The sequence below is a fragment of the Phaenicophaeus curvirostris genome, chromosome 1 (genome assembly GCF_032191515.1).
Source record: "Phaenicophaeus curvirostris isolate KB17595 chromosome 1, BPBGC_Pcur_1.0, whole genome shotgun sequence".
NCBI classification, from domain to species: domain Eukaryota; kingdom Metazoa; phylum Chordata; class Aves; order Cuculiformes; family Cuculidae; genus Phaenicophaeus; species Phaenicophaeus curvirostris.
In genome coordinates this window covers 80,114,605-80,139,797 of record NC_091392.1, presented here as the reverse complement: position 1 = coordinate 80,139,797, position 25,193 = coordinate 80,114,605, and the positions used below count along the sequence as shown (strand labels likewise).

The 25,193-nt window shown below is 41.8% G+C and overlaps 1 protein-coding gene across 2 annotated transcripts; it reads left to right on the top strand.

Annotated features, from left to right (window-relative positions):
* The first annotated feature begins 12,240 nt into the window (after positions 1-12,240).
* CREBL2 (cAMP responsive element binding protein like 2) lies at positions 12,241-24,497 on the top strand. Of its 2 annotated transcripts, none has more exons than XM_069865245.1 (4): positions 12,241-12,365; positions 18,526-18,723; positions 19,649-19,796; positions 23,765-24,497. In XM_069865245.1, exons 1-4 carry the CDS (start codon positions 12,351-12,353, stop codon positions 23,767-23,769), a joined length of 366 nt encoding a protein of 121 aa, XP_069721346.1. In that variant the 5' UTR covers positions 12,241-12,350; the 3' UTR covers positions 23,770-24,497. The 2 variants fall into 2 exon arrangements, with proteins under 2 accessions (XP_069721346.1, XP_069721356.1); XM_069865255.1 differs by lacking the exon at positions 23,765-24,497 and adding an exon at positions 20,504-21,686.
* The last annotated feature ends 696 nt before the right edge of the window (positions 24,498-25,193 follow it).

Genomic DNA, 25,193 nt, shown 5'->3' with positions numbered 1-25,193 from the left:
AAGGCTGTCTATAAGTAATTGAAGGAATGGAGGTATGAAATCCTTCAATTGCTTTCTACAACTACCTTCAAGAACAACAAAATCCCGAGTAACAAATACACATGCAAATATATCTTTAAAAAATACCAGAGCTTTATTCTCACTCACCTCCCTCTCCATACTTGTCCATAAGATGATAGTGTAGCTGCATAGGGCATATTTACTTCCAGTGAAATTTTCCTCAACTCTTCTAAAGTGCTGCAAAAGGGCTGTATTGTACCATCCTCTTATTTCTTCTCAGTTGTGCTACCAGATTATGAATGTCATAAGCCAAACCCACAAAAGACAAAGCAACAAAGCCATTCAAGTATTATATGAATATCATGCCAAGGAGCCTTATAATTTTTTGAAATTATCTGTTTTATACAGACTGTCAGCACTATGGAGATCTATATGCTGAGTATGTCAGCACAGGGACATCTGTCTTTTGCATTTGAGGGCAAACCAGTACAGCCATATCCTGATCAGTTAGGCAACTACCTTGTTTTCAGTGTTTTATGCAGGTATGCTCAAGTGGTTTAAGACTCTAGTCTTTCAAACAGACTTTTAAATAGGTCTGTGCTTCCTATGGCACTTCAGTGTGTTTTGGTGGGAACCTGGCCATAGATTCCACATGGAGTTCAGAAAGGAGGGCAAGAACAAATGCAACCACACATGAAATTGCTTGGCACTAGGGGTTTTGGACTCAAGATATGCTGAACAGGTCATGCATGTGTTGCCCTACAGTACCCACCAAATAAATGTATTGCAGATCAATTTGCCTGAGGCTGTTTGCCTGCACAGATAATTTCTACTACACTGGCAGCAATCACAACCTGTCTGGAACTTCATGTTCTATGCAGACATTTTGTTTTATAACAGACATTGAGTTTCTCCAGGTACATACACAGCAACATTTTCATAGGATTCCTGGATGCCCTGTGACAGATGCATTAAAAGGAGTATTCTGCTGCCAAAATTGATACAAAAAAAATCAGGAACCAAGACAGACGAGGCCTCCAGTGTCACCCACAAATTCCAATTTCACTCTTTGAATTAATGTGTAGGACATTAGTCACGAACTGAAGTGGTGAATCAATCATTCTTTCTTGAAACTAGGAATTAAAAAATTGTTTGTTTTATTTGGATTTCTTTTTCAAAATCCTGATTGTCTCCAAAACACATTGGGTGTTATTGCTAACTCGGAGCAGCTAAAGATCTAATTCTTCAGGGGCGTATCTGTGCTGCCTCGTAGCTTCTATACTCAGTTGATGATTATGTCCAAGTGGGAGTCAAATGCTGACAGCAGAAAGTAGAAAATTGGATCCTGGCAGTATTCTACATTTGTCAGTCTCTCTTGAATCTCGCCAAAGGATGTGTGGATGATGACTGAAATTGTTAGAGATTCTGCCCCTAAACCTCCACATAGAGCAGAGACGATAAGAATCAGGCTTGCTCTTTCAGCACATCTGTCTGCAAATAGCTACAGTGTAGTACAAACAGACATAATAATCCAGTTTATTTTGGATGATTGATTAATGGGAACATTACTCATATACTCAGCGCATGACATTTCTTATTACATGTTCATATCATTTGAGAGTTAAAGGATATAAATACTTAGGAATTTGCCACCAGATGGGTTGCCACCTGTCTGCTGAACACATTAAAGGGGGAAAAGGGTGAGTTGTATTCCATGTAAGAATGCTGGTAGCTATCTGTGGGACTCTGAATAACATATCTGACACTGTCAGGGGAAAATTTTCCATAGCAGTCTCAACACAGATTCAGCAATAGAACCTTTTCTCCCTAACACAGCCAGACATTTAAAGGATGTTAAGAAACGTGGAGGCAAAGGGAAGGGAATGATTTCACTGAAGCAAGTTTACAGTGCTCCGAGGCCAACATTTCTTTCAATGAGACAAATCACTAGACAGCTAAGGACTAGAGATATACAACCAAAGTGAACATTTAGCAAACTACCGTCAATCTGTGTATAGATTCATTGCGTCTTTGGTTAATGTTTATACCTGACATTGTAACAGTTGGTTAATGAATAGCTCATTTGCGTGAAGAACTGGAGATGGTAAAACCAAAAAAAGTTATACAAGAAACACACACACACACACACAAATCCCCCACCTGCGTTTTTTTTTCTTTTGTGAAATACCGGTCAAACCGATGGCAAAGCTATTCTGTAGCATGACATCACTTGATCCTGTGAAACGACCACTGAAGGGTCTATTCACAGCATCTATAATTAGCTACTTACCTCCAAGTTTCAGTGATTTCGAGGAGCAGACTGATGTAAATGCTTTAAATCAGCCTCTGGAGATGCCTTTGAAACCAAGCAGACTGTTGCCTAACATGGGCATCAACACCACATACTTACATCAGGCTTTCTCCTGCAGCTTAACCTGGGCCTTAAAATCACGGAAAATGCATGGAGAAAACCCACCAGTGTCATATTTGGACACAGATAGCGGTGGATCTCAAGGCATCCTGGGGAGGATGTACTCTCCTCTTGCCAAAGGTTTACTGCCCTTTAATTACCTCACAGCATCATTTAGCTCTTTTCTAGAGGTATGTGCTTTTAGACAGGAACCACTAATGGTCTTCTGTGGAGCGTTATAGAGGAGGAACTGTTCAAGAATTAATAAAACTTTAACGTACGCTGTCCCTGGGTCTGACAGCAAAACTATGAGAAAACAAGAATGTGCAAAAAAGGGGTACAGTACCACAGAGAGCATCTGATGGATGCAGAACCACTCTGCACAGTCTGACCATGAATGGTTTATAACTCAAGCCAGAGGAGACATAAATGAAGTAAGCTACTTATTTTATAATAGCTTACTTCATTTATGTCTCCTCTGGCTTGTGTTATATAGTCTTCTAAAACTCTAGTGTCAGTCCCCAGTTCTTGGGGGACAATATTGGCCCCAGTCCCAAATTCTTAAGGGAAATCCTGAGGCAGAAGTTTAAAAAATAAAAGACCATCTGCTTAAAACACAGGTACCTTGATCCTAGTATTTACTAGTGTTTCACAGAGCCCATTGCCTCCCCTCTTGATCAGTCTTGTCTGAAATGTGTTTGCCAGTATTGTAATGTTCAAAAGAAAAAGACGGAAGTCCACAGTGTGTTTTTTGATTTAAAATACGGTCCTTTTAGACACAGAAGGAAACTCCCAGATCTTGTACTTTAATGCTTTTTGGAAACTAGGCAATATTTCCTAATTTTCTTATAATTACTTTTAATCCTCTAAATCTTCACAGAGTCGCCACAAATCAATTACGCTTTCAAATCAGAGCTAGTCTGGAGCTTAAAACTATTAGGCATATATACTTATACAAATGTGAACAAGGAGGGGAAAATTAGTGGTTATTTATGTGCATTTGTAGACAATTTTCTTGATTGTTACATTTTTTCATATGATACTTTGAGAACTTGCAATCTGACTTGCAAATTCAAATGCTATTTCTCCTAGTGAAGTCAAGACTGAAGTAAGCAGATTCAGCATAGCAAAAGGCTAAAAGTGCACTAGATCCTCCAAAGTAGCTGTATTGTGCCATGTCTCTGGGGACACCTACACTAAGGTGGTCTCTCATACTTGAGCAAATCCTGTGGTCTCACACTTAAGCAAATCCTGGTCCCCCATCACATAGCTTCATGCAATATGACATTGCTTCTGTCAGGAGCATGCATTCAGGTTCCCTTTGCATGGAAACTGGAGAGGAGAGAAAGGAACGGGCTCTTACCTAGGTCTCGCCTAGCTGCTGGATGTCATTAGGTTATATGCCAGACTCAGGAGCTTAAGAAAGATTCTGCGTCTCTCATTTCAATTGTTACCTAAATTACTCCAAATGCCTGAGAAGCAGTTCCAATTTGCTGTAAGCTACCAAGAGAAGCATGAGAACATTTACATTCATTGCTTAGATGTCAACAGTACTTCCCAAGGAAGGTGACAGAGTGTCAGATCTTGTGAAATTAGAAAGAGAAGTTCAAGAGTATCTGCTTTTTTACTGGGTCACACGTGATTGACTTGATAGGGAATATTTTGCAACCTCACTGAAGTGAAATGCAAAATTTGATCAGCCTGTTTTTGTAAATGCATGCTTTAAAGTAATTTGCTCTAAAGCCAACTTACTCATGTCAACTCATGTCTAAAGTCAACTTACTCATAACTACTCGTAACTGCATAACATGACTACTTACTTACTATAATAGCTCCAACCGCGTTAAAAAATTGCTACTTGGTGTTGTTGGGCGCCTTTCATTTGACCCATGTTTACTGAGCGTGATCGTGTCCATCTGCAACTACTGCCAGGTGCTATCACGGACGTGTTCGTCAGCAAAGGTTGGTTAGCTCAGCCAATTCAAGCAAAAGTTCATTCAGAGAAGTGGAGTAGATGGTTGGCCAGGGGAAGGGCAGGAGAGACAACATGGACAAGGGAAGAGAAGATTTGGTGCTTGTTACAGGAAATGTCAGTGTAGACATTTCAGTAAGATTCCGAGAGCTGAGGAGAAAGGAGATAATGACAGGTTAAGGGTCTCTGCACTTTCTTCTAGATCTTTCTGAAGCAGCACATTTTTATTTCCCCTGTATGGATGAGCAAGGCAGGCAGCTTGCCAGCTTCCAATAATCTGCTGCTTATTTTGCCTGTTGCCTTGAAACAGATCTGTGAATACGTTTGTGTTATCCAGAAGTGTGTTCTTGATTTACATCCAGTTAATAGAACACTTCATGGTGCAGCCTTTGATGTTGTAGGTAACTTCAGTTCACATGAGCAGTGTCATTAAACATAAATCTTTTAAACACATATACAAGCTTCATTAGCAGTCACAACAATACTAGGAAATCCAATATGCTTAAACACCGTTGCAAAACAGAAGTGTCTGATATGATGCTGACTTAAGATGGAGTGAATGGTGCAGGCCAAGCAAGGGAAAACACTGTATTTGATGACCAGATCCTTCACATGAAACACAATGACATTTCATAAAGCAGTCAAGGTCATCATGGAAGTCCTCTGACCCAGTTACAATGCAGATCAAGCCTGCCACAGAAGTGCTTCATTTCATTTTGTGCTCAAGCTACGCAGAAACCTTGTTCGTGTCCTTGAACAAGACAACAGTATCAGACTTAGATTAGTAAATGTTTTGAGTGTAAGCACAGTCCATGCCATAGAATTTGGGTCTGGACAAAACTGTTTAAAATTGTTTTAAGAGTTATGGAAAGCAACCAGAAATACTCCTGCCAGAATGGTCAGCTACAGGCAGCAGATTTCGGCTGGGTCTAATAGGTATGCATATGCAGGCATATTTGTTTGCGTAGGCCAAAGGGGAGAAGCATGTTGTGAAATATCTTAAGAACAAAAATGACACTGAGCTGAAGTGGATTTTTAAACCTTTTGAGAATGAACAATATGCTTTTTCACTAAACCAGCTGTGCATGGAGATCAATGTACACAATTAAAAGAAAAGGACTAATCCTGCTGTAAGTTCACCTCAAGTATTTCATGAATTTCACATGATCCACCCACTTTTTCTCTGTACCTCTGCAATTACCATATCAGCAGCAATAATTCTCTGTTGTTCAAGTGCCAGATACAACATGGCTCTCACACTTCTGAATGTGGCATACTGTGCTGCTCTGTTTGTTTGTTGTTTCAGAACAAGATTAAATTTTACTCACTTGCTCACCACATTGGCCTACTCTTTGTCATATTCTTACGCAGCAATTTGTTTGTTGTGCTCTTTGGTTCTTAGTTTAAAATCTGCATGAAATCCATCTTATTCAAATGCTTTTTTGAACCAGTCCTCATTTTCATCTCTTATCTTATTTGGAATTATCCATCATACGCATGAAGTTTAGGAACATCTGCCTTTTTTTCTCCCTTCTACCAGCTGTCTAGAAAAATAAAGTAGCTCCTTTCCAACTGCAGCATGAACATTTTTATGCACTATTTTAATTTACAAATAGTCTATCCATTCAGCAATATCAAAGCTTAATGAGCACCATTTAAAGATTTTGGGAAAGTTAGTTTGGCTAGATAAAACTGTAACTTTTCCACGTCTGTGTATGCACAGGAGAAGCATGGCTTGTTCAAAATTAAGTTATTTTGAGCCCATTTTACTGGAAGAACTCCCCTTGTAGACATGACCTCAAGTATTTATAGCTACAGAAGGCACTCATCTTGTCACAAAATAGAACATTTAGCAAACATGACAGCAAATCCCTTATCAACATTTAATTATACAGTGTGTATCAAGTAGTCACAGATCAGGCTCCTAGTGTGCTCTGCTTTGTCAAACATTGATTACATTTTAAAAATCAGCTTTCAAAGAGATTTTATTTTAAATTGAATTTTCTTTTAATCATACATAATCATACATAAGGGTACATAAGCTGATCAATCACTGTACTTGTTAGCATGTGCTGTTTATATGTTTAAAAGGTCTTTCAGAGCTTTAAAATGTATAGCTGATTTCTCTAATGTAACATAAAAATCTGGTATAATTTTATCATAGTTACATAAGTGACAATAAGATATAGAATATTATGTAAATAAACATTTTTCTGTCGCTTTCTAGTGACAAAATATAACTGACGGATAGAAGTGAGAAGTTGAGGGTGTTCTCTCTCAATATCAACAGTCTAAAAGCTGAAATACAGCGTTTCTTCTTGTATTTCCAGAAATGTTTCTTGGGTATCAGACTGAAGGATGTAGGAAAATGCAATTCCTTTATTGGCTTTACAAAAGACACTGAGGGACTGAAAGACAAGCTGTTCTTGCACAATCTTTTCATCCATGGCAAACAAGTTACCATTTCTATTAAAGCAATCGGCATCTTGGTACATGTGGAAAACAAATAAAATATCTTAACTGCATCCTTGTTTTCCCATCTATGACTGAACTAATGTCAAAGGCTTTGAATCTGTGAAGACTCCACAAATGGACAGTGGAGCAATTTCACCAAACTGCTGGGTCTTGATACAAACATGTTGCCAGAGGAACAGATTTCCATTTGCCCAAATTAAAACATCTACAGTTCTAGAAAAAGAGAATAAACACTTCTTTAGGATGTGCTGACATTACTGTAAATTCAAGCACATGGTGCAAAATCACCCCATGAGTTATATCTCTTTTTGTAGTCACATTGACGTAAGCAGTGATTTTAAAACTATTGCCTGATCACCAAAACCAGTTTATTTCTATACCTCAGAGTCTCACTGGATTTCAGGAGCACAATCTTTCTTTTAAAATATATTTGAGCAGAAAACTGCCAACAGTTATTTCATAAGACAATTTGTGACATTGAGTTTAATACAATGTAGCTTTTCCTTGGTGTGTAGCACTATGATTTAGCAATAAAAACATCAGAATGTCTCAGAGAATTGCTTAGGAATGAGTACTTACTAGTGAAAACTGTGACTTGCAGTTAGTGAGGGTGATTTGCTCTAGTACACAGATCATCTGCCTTTACTTTAGCCAAGGAAGATTTACTTAAAGATCTTAATTCACTTGTGAATGTTTGAGGGTCAAAATAGTGACCTCTTAGACAAAAAAAAAAAAAGAAAAGCCCTGCTGCGTCAGACCATGGGTCCAATTAGTTCAGTATTTTGTCTCCAGGAGTGGCAGGAGGAGACACTTTTTAGGGAGAATATACGAACTTGGCCTTCTGTACTCTGCGCCTCTCATTTATCCTCAGTGTCCCAAAATGTTAGATTGGGGATGAAGGTCAATACTTGCTTTTAGTACTTCTTTATGGAACATGAATCTGTCTAACCCTTTTTTGAACATGTTGTATTCTGCCTCACAGCGTCCTGTAGCAGTAAACTCCAAGAGTTCACTACTTGCTCTGTGAAGAAGTACTTTCTTCTAACTGTTAAAATCAGTTTAGAACGTCATAAGCTTATGTGCTGCGTATGTGCATAAATATAATATTCAATTCCATCCACAACTGTTCTTTCTGACAGATTCCCATTGAATTTGTGATTCTCTGATTCTGTAATTTGCGTATTCGTATTCATCCAGGGGGACAGCATAGCTGTAGTGGAAAAGAAGGCTGAAATGTGTATTTTTAGTTGTGCTGTGCTAAAACATAGAAGTTCTGAAGTGTTTTGGTAGAGAACCTGTGCTTAGCCTGGTCAGGAGCTGAGTGCTCTGCTTCTAAAGTGATATAAAGCAGAATGGGTGGTGTGGATAATCTAGTGGAGGGAAAAGATGCAGCTGTGACTTTAATTTGCTGGTTAAAAGGATTCTAGCCTTTCTGAATCAGCACCAGGGCTCTGTCTAATCTCCTTCCTCCACTCATGTTGCAACAGAGGGTTGCCTAAGTGAGCTATGTTGGCTCTTTGCCACTCAATATTTTCCTTCACCAGGGAAACCCCCCAACTGGCTTTTAAAGCCAGCTTTATGGCCCCAGGATAGTGCCAAAGGTGCTACAAGGCGGCTCACCACCTTCTTCAAGAATTTGAAGGCAAAAATGTGGTGGGGGTGGGAATCACAGGAGACAACCTGGGCAAGCACATAGTGTGCTATTCCTTCCACTTTATTAGCTGATCCTTCTTGGTTAATATGCTGATTAGTCCTTTTCTTTTTATTATTATTATTTCAGGAGCAGAGTTGCAAGAACTGATTCATTGGGTTTGGAAAAGTGAATAGGAAGCAGTGTGCAAACTGCCTTGTCATCGACAACTGAAAAGCATTTAAGCTTATAGAAAAAAAAGCTTCTAAAAGTGCTTTGTCTCTGCCATCCAGAAGGCATATCCCTCTAAGAGGAAAGTCTGTGATTCAGGGGGAAAATCCCATGACAAAGCCTTTAGCCCTAACAATTCCATGTAAGAGAGATTAAGTCATGGGAAATTCTTGTGAATAGAGTTGCATGAATAAAACGAAACATGCAGCAACATGAAACATGCCTAACTTCAGGTTTGACTGCAAACATGAATCACAGACCATGTTTACAGAGTTGTTTGCTGGGGTACATGCATCTTCTGGGCAAGCAGGGGCCTAATTTCAAGTTACCAGGTGGGTGTTGGGGTGGGGGATGGGGGGTAGCACAGCTAGGCTTTGCATCAAAGATGTTGTTCTGGTTTGAGCTAAAGCAGAATCAGTTTCCTAACTTCAGCTAACCCTCATGTAAGTAACTTCATTTTCTGGAAGTTAACTGCATATTTTTCAGACAGTGTTTCTCTCTAGAAGTGATAACACAGGGCACTGGTATGCAGAAAGGCCATTGCTTATGCTTATTCCTATAGAAACCAAGGCCATCCTGGAGCTGGTGGAATACCATAAGTAAAAGGGGTAAAGAAGTGTCACACCTGCAGGGAGGGGCGGACAGGACAGGTGACACGAAACAGACCAACAGAATATTTCATTCCATGTATTTCATACTTGGTGTAAAACTGAGGGATCATGAGGGTCAAGCTCTCTTCTTTGATGTCTGACATACAGTACAGACTTCATCTGTCATTTTGCCCTGATCCCGGATCTATGCATTATTGAATCTACTTCCTTAGTCCAGATCCTTCCTGCAGCTGAGCCCAGCCCAGGACCTTTCCCCTGCCTACTCTGTAGCATCAGTGGTGACACAATCATCGGGGTGTGCGTGTGAGTTTTGTATATACATGTTATTATTATTATTATTATCATCATCATCATCATCATTGTTTCATTAAAGCTGTTTCAGTTTCCAACCCCCAAGTCATTTTCTTTTATTCTTCTTTCCCCTTTTCTTGGGGTCAGGGGCTAAATGGGAACCCAACTGCTTGTGAGCCTCATGGCAAGAGCTCCATGGCAAGTGTTCAGCATTAACCTTTTCTGGTCTATGTCTGCATGAAGAGGAGAGGAAACCTGGTATCCTCAAAGGATCACAGGGACTGCTTCTTTAGACTTGGAGTGGCTCAGAAGCTCAGGCCCAGTACACCATGCAGCATCCAAGTGAGCAGGAAGACTCTGTTCTGTCTTCAGAAACTCTAAGGGCAAAAGCAAGACAAACAATAGCAGAAAACATGATTTATTTATTTTAATGCTCGAGCCATTACAGGGCTACTCAGCCAGAACCTCGATGGCTCTGTGACAATCACCAGAGGCTGCCGTGCTGCAGGGCTGCAGTCAGGCGTGCCAGCTAACTCAGACACAGAATCATAGAATGGTTGGGGTTGGAAGGGACCATGAAGGTCATCCAGTCACAACCCTCTGCAGTGGGCAGGGACATCTTCAACCAGATCAGGTTGCACCGAGCCCCATCCAACCTGACCCTGAATGTTTCCAGGGATGGGGCATCCACCACCTCTCTGGGCAATCTGTTCCAGTGTTTCACCACCCTGAGTGAAAAATATTTCTTCCCAATATCTACTCTAAACTTCTCCTCTTTTAGTTTAAAGACATTGCCCCTTGTCCTATTGCCACAGGCCCTGCTCAAAGGTTATTCCACTGTGGTGGCGGCCATATCAGTGGCAGGAACAACTGAGGGGCAAATCAGGGCTTGGAGCTCAAGGAAGAGTGGGAGGCAGGGGGAAGCCAGGGGCCAGCATCAGACACCCTGTGACACCTGGTTGGCCACCCGAGGGTGCAGGGATAATCATACCTCTGTGGGAGGGAGAGACGAGGATGACTGGAGGCTGAGGGGAGACCTTATCACTGTCTACAACTATTTGAAAGGAGGTTGTAGCGAGGTGAGTGCTGGTCTCTTCTCCCAAGTGATAGGTGATAGGATGAGAGGGAATGGCCTCAAGCTGCACCAGGTGAGGTTCAGATTGAATACCATGAAAAATTTCTTCACCAAAAAGGTTACGGGGTGCTGGAACAGGTTGCTCAGGGAGGTGGTTGTGTGACCATCCCTGGAGGTATTTAAAAGACAGGTAGAGGAGGTCCTCAGGGTAGGTTTGGTATGGTTTAGTAGTGGACCGGTATAGCTGGACTCGATGATCTCAAAGGTGTTTCCAACTAAATGATTCTACGATTCTTTGAAACAGCAGGGTATGCCTAGCCATGCCTGGTGCAGGCAGAAATGAGTGACTGAGGGCCAGTGGGCAGCACTGTCCCAACAGCCCTAATGCTGCTCATGCGCTCATTGCATGCTGTGGGGCGTGCCCGATTCTAAAGGGTCTGGAGCACAAGTTCTGTGAGGTGCAGCTCAGGGGACCGGGGTTGTTTAGCGTAGAGAAAAGGAGGCTTGGGGGACACCTTATCGCTCTCTACAACTGCCTGAAAGGAGGTTGCAGTGAGGCGGGAGCTCGTCCCTTTTCCCAAGTGATAGGATGAGGAGAAATGGCCTCAAGATGCACCAGAGGAGGCTTAGACTGGATATTAGGAAAAATTTATTCACTGAAAGGCTTATCAGGCATAGACAGAGGCTGCCCAGGGAAGTGGTTAAGTCACCAGCCATGGAAGTATTTAAAAGACGATAGACAAGGTGCTCAGAGATCATAGAATCATTGATTGGAAGGGATCTTAAAGATCATCTAGTTCCAAGACCCCTGTGATGGGTAGGGACACCTCCCAGTAGATCAGGCTGCCCAAGACCCCACCCAATCTGGCCTTGAACACCTCCAGGGATGGGGCAGCCACAACTGCCCTGGGCAACCTATGCCAGTGCCTCATCACCCTCATAGTGAAGAAATTCTTCCTAATGTCTAGTCTAAATCTGCCCCTCTCCAGTTTATACCCATTGTCCTATCACTACAACCCTTTGTGAACAGTCCTTCTTCAGCTTTCCTGTAGTCCCTTCAGGTACTGGAAAGTCGCTATAAGGTCTTCTTGGAGCCTTCTCTTCTCCAGGCTGAACAAGCCCCTCTCTCAGCCTGTCCCCATATGGGAGGTGCTCCAGCCCTCTGATCATCTTTGTAGCCCTCCTCTGGACCCGTTCCAACAGTTCCATATCCTTCTTATGTTGAGGATTCCAGAAATGGACACAGTAATCAAGGTCGGGTCTCACAAGAGAGGAACAGAGGGTTTCGCGGTGGGCAGGTACGGCTGGGTTCTATGACCTCGAAGCTCTTTTCCAATCCATTGCCCCTGTGACCCGGGGCGGAGCGGGCAGGCGCCCTGAGCCTCCTGGGAAATGTAGTTCTTCCGCCCAGAGGGGCGGAGGCCGTCTCCGCGGTGCTTTCTGGGAGTTGTAGTCCGCCCCCTTCCCGAGTTTCGCAGTGATCAATGGCGGCGGGGCTGAGAAAAGACTACCGTTCCCAGCGCGCCCCGCGCGCCGCTACCCCGCCCTCCCGGCGGCTGTAAACAGGGCGGCGATGGCGTTGGTGGCGGTTCTGGGCCGCGCTGTGCGGCTGTGAGCGCTGGGGCTCTGGTGCGGGGCCCGGGCTGGCGGCACACATGGATGACAGCAAGGTAAGGGGCTTCCCCGCTGCAAGTTACATGGAGGGGCTGGAGCGCGTCGGGAGAAGGGAATGGACCTCAGCAAAAGGGTTCTGTGACCGGTGAGGGACCTGGGGGTGTTTGCCCTGGAGAAAAGGAGGCTGAGGGGAGACGTCATCGCTCTGTGCAGCTTCCTGAAAAGAGGCTGTGGTGAGGTGGGTGCTGGGCTCTTTTCCCAAGCGGCAAGGGATGGGATAAGAGGAAATGGCCCCAAGTTGCTCCAGGGGACGTTTATTTTGGATAATATGTTATCCTCAACATAAGAAGGATACGGAGCTGTTAGAACGAGTCTAAACGAGGGCTACAAGGATGCTCAGAGGGCTGGGGCACCTCCTCTATGAGGACAGGCTGAGAGAGTTCGGGTTGTTCAGCCTGGAGAAGAGAAGGCTCCGGGGAGATCTTATAGCGACCTTCCGGTACCTGAAGGTACTAGAGGTAAGCTAGGGAGGGACTGTTTACAAAGGCTTGTAGTGATAGGACTAGGGACAATGGGTATAAACTGGAGAGGGGCAGATTTAGACTAGACATAAGGAAGAAATTCTCACTGTGAGGGTGGTGAGGTGCTGGCACAAGTTGCCCAGAGAAGTTGTGGTTGCCCCATCCCTGGAGGTGTTCAAGGGTAGGTAGGATGGGGTCTTGGGCAGCCTGATCTGATAGGATGTGTCCCTGTCCATGGCAGGGTGGTTGGAACTGAATGATCTTTAAGTTCCTTTCCAACCCTAACTATTCTATGATTCTGTGATTCTAATAGAAAAAAAATCTTTAATGAAAGAGTGGTGAAGCACTGCAAGAGGCTGCCCAGGAATGTGGTAGAGTCTCCATCCCTGGAGGGGTTAAAAAATTGTGTACATGTGGCACTTTGGGATGTGATTTAGCAGGCATAGTGGTGTTGGGCTGACAGTTGGACTGGATGACCTTAGAGGTCTTTTCCACCCTTAATCATTCCATGATTCTGTGATGCTACTTTTGGCTTTTTCTTAAAGCTTCAGGCATGGTCCAGAGCCTTGGTAGAAACCAGTGATCTCATGTGGTGTAGATCATGTGCCTGTACCACACTGAATGCCTTAGATAAATAGGAACTATGGAAAAATGGTAAGGTACTGAGATAGGAGCTTGAGCTGCAGACTTTCAATGAGTGATGGTGCTTTGGTTCTTCCTGAATCTTTTTGCAAGAACAGCACAGAGGCATCCCTGAATATTCATAAGTCTGTGGGGCTGGATGGGATTCACCTGAGGGTGAATTTAGGGGAACATTAAGGGAACTGGCAGAGGTGTTCACCAAACCTCTTTCCATAATCTACTAGCAATCCTGGCTGACTGGGGAAGTTCCATTGGACTGGAGGCTGGCAGATGTTGCAGCCATTTACAAGAAGGGCTGGAGAGAGGATCCAGGAAACTACAGACCTGTCAGTCTGCCCTCAGTGCCAAGGAAGGTCATGGAACAGGTCATCTTGGGTGCCATCTAGCAGCACATACAGAACAACCGGGTGATCAGGCCCACTCAGCATGGGTTTATGAAGGGCAGGTCCTGCCAAACTAACCCGATCACCTGCTATGACAAAGTGAGCCGCTTAATGGGTGAGCGAAAGGCTATGGGTGTAGTGTACCTGGACTTTAGTAAAGCCTTTGACATGGTATCTCACAGTATCCTGCTTGAGAAACTGGCTTCCACTGGCCTGGACAGGCGCACCCTCTGCTGGGTTAAAAACTGGCTGGTTGTCCAGGTCCAGAGTGTGGTGGTAAATGGAGTTAACTCCAGCTGGAGGCTGGTCACAAGTGGTGTCCCCCAGGGTTCGATGCTGGGTCCTGTCCTGTTCAATATCTTTATCAATGACCGGGATGAGGGGATCGAATGCACCCATAGCAAATTTGCAGATGACACTAAACTGGGAGGAAGCGTCGACCTGTTGGAGGGTAGGGAGGCTCTACAGAGGGATCTGAACAGGCTGGACCGATGGGCTGAGACCAATGGGATGAGGTTTAACAAGGCCAAGTGCAGAGTCCAGCACTTGGGACACAAAACCCACGTGCAGAGCTGTGGGCTCTTCACTTGTGGATGCCTGCATAACACTTCATGAAAACTTAATATTTTTCTTAGCTTATTCTTTTTAAAACAGACCATTTGGCAAAGATAGTAGTCCTTACACATCTGTGCTAAAGATTATCTTCTTAGTACGTTAATTACTTTGCGTGGTTAGAATTTTAGGATTGATTTCTAATGACTTATCTGCTTAAGACTTACAAAGTGTTTGCTCACTAAGTAGTAGTTTACATTTCCAGATTATTATTGGATGCTTTTGTCTGCCAGTGAAAGTTAACTAAATCTGTGTTAAGTGTATGATATGTCATCCACTGCAGGACTAACCAGCGTACTTCGTAGTTGGCTTTTATACTGCTGCTGTGAATGGTGTGCTTTGACTTAGCAGATGAGATAACCTAATCTTTATTAGACTTGTGACTAGCTTCATTTGACTGCTGATTTTGAGAAACTGTTCTCAAGCATGAATAGGTTCTTCTGCCCTCGACTGCAACAAATGCAATGCTTGCATTTGTTTTTATTGCTTGCTAATAATTTTTATAGTTTTATATAAATTCTGTAGATGCTAGTCGGCTCCATGCCAGGGGAAGGTTTTGCAGCCCTACACCTTCAGCCACTGACACAAACAAGAATCTGTTTAAGATGATTTCCTGGGCTGGATCTCAAGCACTGGCACTTAAAAGCTAATTGTCATTCTGTGAATGTGCTAAGAGCTGCTGGAAGGTACTGAACTGGTCAGTGTGATCAGAAGTGCTGATAGAAGTGCTTCGGGATAGCGTTGTTTAAATCTGCCAAATTGTCTAAAACCTGCAGATGTCACAGTGAGGCTGGCTTTATCACAATTTTCTATGCAGGCGGTTCAGTTCTTCAGGGGTGTGAATGCTAGTAGCCAGGTTATGTATATATGTCCTTTCAAAGGAAGACTTCTTCATCGTGTGGTCTGGCAGTGCTTTTGTAGAGAGCTTCTGAGTCCCTTTTGGAAGAGAGTGGCATGTGTAAATAAAAAAAAAAACCTGGAAACCTGAGGGCTTTTTCTATATCAAGGCAAGTAATGGAAACCATTTCCAATTCAAAGCTGAATAATTTTGTACCTGAACACTGATGCTAGGCAAGAGTGACATTAAGATATTATGATTTAAGTACTGTATTAAAAAGGGAGAGAGTTAGGTTCTTCTATTTTCTGAAGTGTGAGTGAACCAAAATAGGAGCTTAGTTGGATTTCTGACAAATGTGTGTCATTATTAATATTTCTGTGGCCAATTTTATTATTAGTATTGTTCTAAGTCTTCATTACTTATGACTCCCTGAAAAAAACCCACAAATCCATGCTGCTGAGTGCTAATAGACTTCATGTCTTTATAAACTCCAGAGGAATAAAAAGGAATGAAAAAAATGTTTGCTTGCTTGTTTTCCTTCTTGGTCTGCTGCCATGTTCAACATCAACTAGCACTTCTGCTTTGTCTTCTGTCTATCACATCAACATAGCAAATGTGTAGGCAAACGTGACTAGATGCTGGGGAGATATGATAATGTGACATGGTAGCAAAGGATTTATCAGGCCTTTAGGAGCTTCTATATATCAGTGAGGATGAACTGTTAAGGATGCAGGATTTGATTAATTAGCTAGCTGTGCTAAGAGCCACAAAGATGGTACAAGTCTTCTGGGTGATGTGAAGACAGATTATGAGGACTTTGTTATATCATGTCAGAGTTAAAAGAAATAAAGCTTTTCATTATTTCCATAGTCCTGCTGGTTAGAGTATTGGCAAGTGATGACCCAAGAGGTTCAAGCCTTTTTACTCCCATAAGAGAGCTTGGGTGCAAGGCTGCTGCAGTTGTAAAAGAGCTTGGAGAAGAAAGCAACTGGTACACCTGTTAGTAGAGAGCTTTCTAGAGTTACTGAAGGGAAAGCAGTTAATTGATAACCAGGGATCCAGGATGCATTTGCAATGTGCAAAGCAGGCTGTACAAGTGTTTTAATTTCCTTGCAAACTACAAAGTGCCTTTAACTGTTTTATGTCCACATCTCTAGATCTGACCATAAAAGTATGCTTTTAAACTTAGGGTTTGTTTGAGCTCACTTGGTATCTTATTGGCATAAAGATCCAATCTCCCTTGCTCTTTGTATGTTTTCTGTGATATGACCCATACCTTACAAAAGGCAACAGCTGCATATAAACATACACGAGATGCTTTAAAATAACAATCCTTAAAAAAAAATGGTGAGATTGTGGTGTTGGATGGATTTAAGTACTGTGAGGCTGTGCTGCTTGCAAGTGCTTTTCATTGCCGGTGCCTGTCCAGCATGCTGGCTATGGAAAGGTTGGGTGCTATTCCCAAGTAGCTTTAACTTGCTGCTTGTAAGAAACAGCATGATAGCAACTGTTAGCCTGCCTGACATTCTTGTGAAAGGGCATGGCTGTGGTGTGCTCCTGCACAGAACTGTGACTTGAGTTAGTATGTTCTTCATAGAGCCGTGTGTGGTGTGCTGGGATTTGAGTACTAGCCCACTCTTCTAGAGGGTCAGAACTCAGAGTGGCAGAGGTTTTTTGAAGAGAGACGGAGTGTATGTCTCTACAAGACCTTATCTAGCTCTTCAATTTGCAAATTTACTTTAAACTAACTTTCTTTGGCACAGAGAAGTCTTGAGCACTAAAAGTCTTTGAGAACTGCAGTACATTGACTGTAGTGTATAACGTAATATCCAGAAATCTTTTGAGTGCCAGTAATAATAGATAGCAAACTGCGAGTGCCTACAACCCCCCCTTGGAAGACTGTGTATTTCTAACTCCTACGGAGCTATAAATCGCCACACAAAAATAGGAGTCCTGAAAGGGGACAATCGCTTTCCTTTCTTTGGAACTTATTTTACCCTTGGCTGTGGCTGTTTTGTTTTTATATTATTTCAGTGAATGTACTATGTGAACTAGAAGATCTTAAAAAGAACACCTTGGTGGAGTGAACACATTATTCAAACTGCATTTGGCAGTTCAAATGTAAAAGAGATTGTTGGGGTTTTTTTTGCTTTTATGAATGTATTATGTTTGTTTCATTATTGCTAGATGTCCATTAAGTACGCTCTGTTCCCTCATTTGCTTATGGTGGGCAGTTACTCCTGAATAAATTAGGAGAGGCAGTATAGAGGGTAGGATTATGTTGGCATGTGATTGTTGACTCACTTTCCAAAGAAAGAATAGGCTCAATTGTATAATACTTTTTTCCTTCATTCTAGCACATCAGTTCACTATGTTATTGTTTTTATTGCAGCCTGCTCAGTTTGTAGAACAAATGACTTCTTTGATTGTCAAAGCTCGCTTATTTTGTAGCATCACACAATAAAAGTGCCTTTCTTTATTATGAACTCTGATATTTTGAACACTGCTATTAGTAAAAGTCCTGTCTACATACAGTATGTCAAAACACTAAGCTGGCAGTGTAATTCTTGTATGTAGGTGTGCATGTTAGGTGTGTTTCTCCACACCCCCTCCATTCAAACAGTGTGGTCAGAATGCAAATAGAGAGAAATCCTCACTTCAGAGGGGAGGTAGGTGTGTGGCTGATGCAATGCTTACAGGGCGATACTGCCCGATGCCCACTGTACTGAATTTCAAACCATATTTAACACTTCAATGTGCCATGCTTTCATGTTAGTAGTAAAATATTTGGGCGGGGAAGTGTAGAGTAAACATTGAGGAACCAATTTCCTTCTTTTCTGTTTGTAGCAAGAGAAGCTTTCTGACCTGTGAAAAAAGGAGCCACAAAGAAGAGGGGAAAATAATTGCAATATCTGCATGACATAGGCCAGGAAACTAGGTGGTTACATTTCTGCAAGGGAGTTCTAGAATAGGCACTTGGGAGAGTTGATCACTGAGATAAGCTGCATGAGTAAGCCTGAGGGGACAGTTTTCTAGGCTGTATAAAAATGTTTTGAAGGTAAACCTGGTCATAGTGTTTAGGTACAACTGGAATACAGGCGCAGCAGAGGTAGGGCTCAGTGTAACAGTTCCCTGTTTAGTAAAAATCCTGAGAAGATTCCTTTGAAAGAAATTTTAGACCTTTTTAGAACAGGATCTTGACTGTACTCTTGTTTTCCAGGTGGTTGGAGGCAAGGTAAAGAAACCAGGAAAGCGAGGTCGTAAACCAGCCAAGATAGACTTGAAGGCAAAACTTGAAAGAAGTCGTCAGAGTGCAAGAGAGTGCAGAGCCAGGAAGAAGCTGAGGTACCAGTACCTGGAAGAGCTGGTTTCAAGCAGAGAGCGAGCCATCTGTGCTCTCAGAGAAGAGCTTGAAATGGTAAGAAACTACCATTTAACCTAACCCTCAGTATTATTTGGGAACCTGTCCTCGTGGACATTTTTCCCCAAAATCACTGTGACTGAGAGTAGGATTTGGCTAGCTGTAAGGTATCAAAACATCAGTAACAGATGCATTCAGCTGTTTGCCTACTTTGCATGTTGAATATGAATCTCATGTCACAGTTATCTGCTGGTTTTCAACGAAGCAAGCAAAGGTGGTGCCATTGCATGAGTCTGTCTTTGAAATGTTTGTTTTGGAAAACTTCTGATGGAGATAGAGAGAGGTAGAGGATGGAAAGAAATGTGTTAAAATATAAAGGGGGTCATGTATCCAAATTTCACTGGAGCTGAGGATATCTCCTTGACTTTGCCCAAGGTTTGTTTGAATAGGCACAGCTAATCATCACAGGTGTGTAGGTTTAGGGTTGGGTGGAAAGTCAGCCCACTGACCACAAGGTTTTCAGTGTGCTTCAGGGTTTGCCAATGAAGCATTTAAGATGACGGAACTACTTACGTGTGCTGTAGCTGTGCCTTGCACAATCAGAAAGGACCCCTTAACAGTCATTCGGCCCCAGAGTCATGTGGAATATTTGTTTTTAATAGGCCATGAACTGGAACGGTATTCTGGCATGCCAGCAGCAAGAAAATGCACAAAGTGTTCCATGTTGTTTAATAATTACAGTATTGTGTCTAGTGCTGCCACTGAGTAGCATTTTATTGACTGAAACAGGACTTACAGAGGCCAGGTATGCAACCGTGGACACGTGCATTGCTCATTAGGGCTCTGCAGTTTTGTAAGAAGCTTTGACCCAGTACATTCGAACCTTAAATGAATATACCGGAAGGTAAAGATTACGGCTCTGTTTTGTCTACTAATGTGGTCCTGGCAGTTTGCTAATGCCTAATGCGTTTGCGTATTTCAGTACAAGCAGTGGTGCATGGCCATGGACCAAGGGAAAATCCCCTCTGAAATAAAAGCCCTGCTAACTGGAGAGGAGCTGGGCAAAGCACAGCAGAACTCAACCAAACTTGCCAAGGCTGGGAAGACAGAAGCAAACAGCAGCAATCTCTGTAAGTATCCAGCCTATGATTAATTCCTATTTTGTCACATCTTTTGTGGCGTGGGAGGATGGCTGTGGTGTAGGAAGAAACATAAGGATGTGCTTTTGAGCACAAATAGTTGATTGAAGCAAAGCACTTAGTGGGTGGCACAAAGACTCTGTATAATATTTACATGGACAACACATGAATTACACTAGCTAGAAAGCCGGGCAGTTATTTAAAAGAAGACGCAATCTTTGTGTTTCACCGAGACTTGTGAAGACCTGAGACTTTAATCTCTTAGAGCATTTTCTGTTTTCCTAATGCAAAAAAACATAATTGAATTTTTAAAAACTGCATCAGAAAACTGTTCTAGCTGCAAACACTCAAAACTGAGAAATACTGGACTTGGAATTGCGTATGGAGTCTTCTTTCTGGCTTCATTTGTGCTTGTCCAGGGAATAAAATAAAGTTCTTCTAGGGACTGAAAGATGAAAAGATCATGTGATATAAAGTCATGTTCCTGATATGTACATGTGAAGGAACAGAGTTAAGGTATAGCATGGGCAATTCTATATTTCATGTCTTCTAATTTTGTAATTTTTCATGCTACAAGTTAAATTGCGCTTCACTGTAAATCCTTAAAAAATAGGAATTCCTAGCTTTGTTTTTAAGAAGCAACATGAAAAATAGATTTGTAACTGTAACAATCTTCCCCCATGGTGCGTTGTTCACAGGAGGCCAATGCAGAACCTTTCGCACTGCAGCAAACATAGCTTGGTAGCTAACAGAAGAATGCTGTTGTCAGAGAAGTGGATGCATCCCTGGGTGCAGGGGGAAGGATCCCAGCCTGCTGTCTTCTCTTTGCTCCTCCCCACATGAATATCTTTGATTGTGGAGTTCCTAAGCCTGCATGGAGTGAGGCTTTTGGTGTGATAGGTCTTGGCGTAAGCAGAGTGTTGTTCTTCCTTTCACTACGCCACCTTCCCCAAATACAGCTATGGCAGCTTCTGGGCCTTCCCGATAGGAGATGGGGGCTGCTTTTGTGTCGGAGTCCACTGGCTTTGTGGTCAGTAGTTATGTGGTTAATACGTGGGAGCTGGAGAGGTTCTGTAAAATAAAAACAAAAGGAGGATCTTTTAATAGCATTGCTAAGCCAAATGGAGTACTCTATGTTGAGGAGAAGGGACTGGATCAAAAGCTTTCAGTAAGAAGGCTTATTCTAATGTAATTTGTAACCTAAATAAAGACATAGCTTTCAGCATCTTTTCATAATGCAGCATGTCTTCTTTGTTATTGGGGCTCTTCAAGAGATGTACTAGATATATACCCTGCTTCTGCCTATTCTTTCACAGAATGTATTCCCCCCACCTCCCCTACCCTGAGCCCCCTGCTTCTGATAAGATCGTCAGAGCATCTCCCTCCACCCTGCTTCCAGCAGTGGAACAGCTGCTGTCTCCTCCCACCTATCATGCCCTGCTATCTTTCCATATCTGCCTACACTTTGAGCTCTGTTATCTTTCTAGTTTGTGATTTAATAGGAATTCTGCTGTGCTATCCTGGTTTCCCAGAAGAAAAGATAAAGCCAAGAAATGATAGCAAGGAAAATAACTTGCATCAATTTGGTCTTACAGTAAGAGAGGTGATGGCAAATGTCTTGTGGATTCATTTAATCATCCAAGATCTTGACAGACAACCTGCCACTTCCCTTAAACTGCTCTTTCTCCTTTATTTGCCTTTTTGCGTGTATGTGATCCAATGAGGACAGTAAAGCTCTCGGTATTTTCGGTGGGGGTTTTGCTTGCTTATTCTGTTTTGTTTGCGACAGTACCTTTCTCTGTATTTTGTGAAATACGTGAAACATATTTTTAATCTTATGTTTTCTTGTTTATTTCACAGAATAAATATTATAATGAATGACTTTGCTAGACTGAGTGTTGCCTTCTTTTATTGAACTAATTGGGTCTGTTTAGCATTATCTCAATTCAGGATTAGTCAAAAGCACCGTATAAGTGCCGTATTTCAGTGTGCAGCTCAGTTGTTCTCAGAATTCTCTTCTGAGCACTTATATTACTCCTTAAGGCATAGTTTTAAGTTTATTCACTAGATCCTCCACACATACTTCACCACTGCTAGGAATGTTGCGTAGACATGGAAAACTATTGTGAAAGGTTAAGTAATACTGAAGCAGAGATGGGGAGGATATGAGGGTTCCCACCAACCCTGTATTTTAATTTCTGAACTGCAGTTCATCCTGAAGGATAGGAACAAAGCCAACCTATAAGTTTTGGAGGTTTTGTTTGTGTTGAATGCTTGTCTATCCCTTTTCTGGGTTCTCTTGGGGAGTGGGGGAAAATCCCAACTAGGCCAGATGTCCGTAGCTATACTCTGTGAACCCTGCAGTTGGATTTTTGTAACATGATCATGCCAGAAGAGCAATGTATTATTTTTCGTTAGAATTAGACTTGCAAATGTAAAATATGTATTGTAATTAAACATATATTTCAGAGGTTATTTGTATACTTTAGTGCCTTTCTGAATCAGGGATGTAGAATACATGCAGATGAAATACAGTATGTGTGACCAGAACAACTCTGCATTGGGTTGTGTGACAAACACAGCTCTGATCTCGCCAGAAATACCCTAGTTGCTCATTGCCCCTAATTTCTCATTGTGATGAGCAACAGCTTTCATCTGTTCCTCATCACAGTGGCTTCTGCTTCCTGGCTTTGCCAGCAGTTGGCCTTATAGGATTGCATTTGACAAGCCTGGGCCTAGCTCTGTGGCACAAATAGTGGCATGTGTGTTCTGAGAAGTACTTTGTGCAGTCTCCATCATCTTAAACTGTTTCCATGTTAGTCCTGCAAGCCAAAATAAGTGCAACACAGATTTAGAGGCTCTAACTGAGATCTTCGTAACTGCTCTAGATGCTGTAGTTCATTATGAAATGTAGGATTCCCAGCGATGGTCATTAATTAGATAAAGTTCTCTGGCTTCCATCACTTGGTAGATTGTGCTAGAAATGTTCTGGGCTTGGATGGATCTCCAAGAGTCCTTTATTTTGGAGTTTCAAGTTCAGCAGTCCCCCTTGAAAACTAACAGAAATGTTTGTGGTACGTGCACATTTGATACTCTTAACGGTTGCAGTCTTCATTCATGTTGAGATGTCTCCTAGAAGCAATAGAACCTGGTCCCCTGTCCAGGAGTCTCATATAATACCCAAAGTAATGGAGGGTGGCTGAGTCTTACCCTTTCTTTGTGTAAGATGGGTACAGCTTTTCACTCATTTTTCCTGCAGTGAGTATGTACAGCTGGTTCTTTCTCACAAACATTGAAGAAAGGAAATAAGCCTGGAAATGCTTCATATTTCCTACTTGCCATGGAAATGTAATGGTCAGCTAGAACTATTTGCCCAGTTAAAGGTGGGTATCTCTTGGAAACTATCCACAGTCTTCAAAACATGATGTCTGTAGTATTTGATGTTTATAGCAGTTCTAGGACTCTGTTACGATAAGGTGTAGTAAGATTGAACTCAATTGATGCTGACGGAGCAAGCCCTATACAGTTGCACTCATCCTTTTGGAGAATTTAACCCAAGGATTTACCAGATAGGAAAGACTTGGTAAGAAAAAGATGTAAGGAGTCTCGTCTTTTTAATCCCAAATATGTGCTTGGGGCATAGAATCCTGAAAAATGGAAGTGGCTAAATTTAAGAGACATGTCACTTAACTGAGAACATGTTGTAACTATGTGTTAAGAAACCAACTTAAAATATGATCTACTTTCATAATCTGGTAATAATGTTTGCCAAAGAACCTGCATTCTATTAAGTGCTTTTCAAAAGACTATTATATCAGAGGTGTTTGGTTGTCGGGTTTTTTAATGCATTGGATACATTTCAAAAAGCTTTTCTCTTTCTTGACAGCTGAAACTATGACTAGATTTGGGAGAGTACCTGTCACTGACTTGTTTTTCTTTTTTTCCCTTTTACATTTTAGGGTGAAGATTAATCTACATCAATAAGGAATCTAGTTATTCCTGGCATCCTATGAAAGGTGGAGAAGATTTGGCATCAGAGTCCCATCTGCTGCTTTCCAAGAAATTATAATCTACCTAATTAGCTATAAAACTACGGTTAACAAAAGGACCAAATGTGGGCCAAATGTTTGAAACTAGTCTAAAAATGTAGAGAAATCAAAAAGAAAAGCTGAAATAAGAACCTCAGTCCTTCTTATTATGCTTAAGAGTTACAGCATGAGTGACACAGGCTGATGAAGGAGTCCTTGAAGTAGGGAAGGAAAGCAAAACACTGTCTTGTGAGTGTACTGCTGTTACTACTCACTGAGCATTAATTTCATTAATTAAGTTTTGTCAATAACTGAATTTCTTGTGGGATTCTGCTGTGGATTTGTACGAGAAAACGGACGCTTCTAATCTGTGGTAAAACTGAGGAGTCCCATACTGAGTAGTGCACTTGTGGACTAAAATTCAACTGGTGCTGTATTTATGGAATGTATAGATTTGTATATGTAGATATAGAATTAGAATTTGTAGTGTCAGTTATAGCCAATGCCTTAAGCAATTTTGGCAAAGGCTGTTGCTTGTTATTATTTATACCATTATTTGTATTTTCTTTATCTTACTCACTTTAAATTGTAACTAGAAAATGCTGTCATTGTTCAGCCAATGATTTTCAGTGACAATTCATTAAAGAAAAAATAAAAAAACTGATCAACTGTCTTTTAGTTTCTTTTGTTCCTCCATAAAAAGTACTTGGGATGTGGAAGTTGTGCTTCTAGTGTGAGATTAGCCCTGTTTCTTTGTGTGTCTGCCTGTAACTCACAACTGGCTTAAATGCTGCTTCAAGCAATTCTTGGGTGTGATCTCTACATATTCAGCTGAATAGTGGTGGCATTCTTAACCATGCTGCATCTGATAGGTCTTCTGATGACATAAATTTGTGAGTAAAAGACTACAAGTGCGTTATAAAAATGTGTGATTTCATGTGTTCAAGTAATAGCTTGCTGTGAGAGAGGACTCTTTCCCATAGCTTCTTTATCATGACAACTTTCAAAATACATTTTCATCAAGTTATACAGTGCTGACAACAGCAATGCTGCGTATTCCTGTGGAAGAGTGTACCAGCAGTGTCCTCCAACTTCACCATGTCCTTATGTGGCATGCTCTGAATGCTTGCTGATGTAAGAACACTTCTTTCCTACTTCCTATCAAACACAGATCCCGGCGTGTTGCTAGGTCAGTGTTTTCTGGTTTGCATTTCTGGGCTTTCCCTTAAGCAGTACTTTTGACATCTCCCACTTTTCAGTATGCATTCCTTCTTCTCTACAGAAAACGTGTCTCCTGTGAATTGCCTTCTTTCATAAGTGGTCTGATAGCTGTTCTGAAAAGCTGTCAATGAAGGTTCCT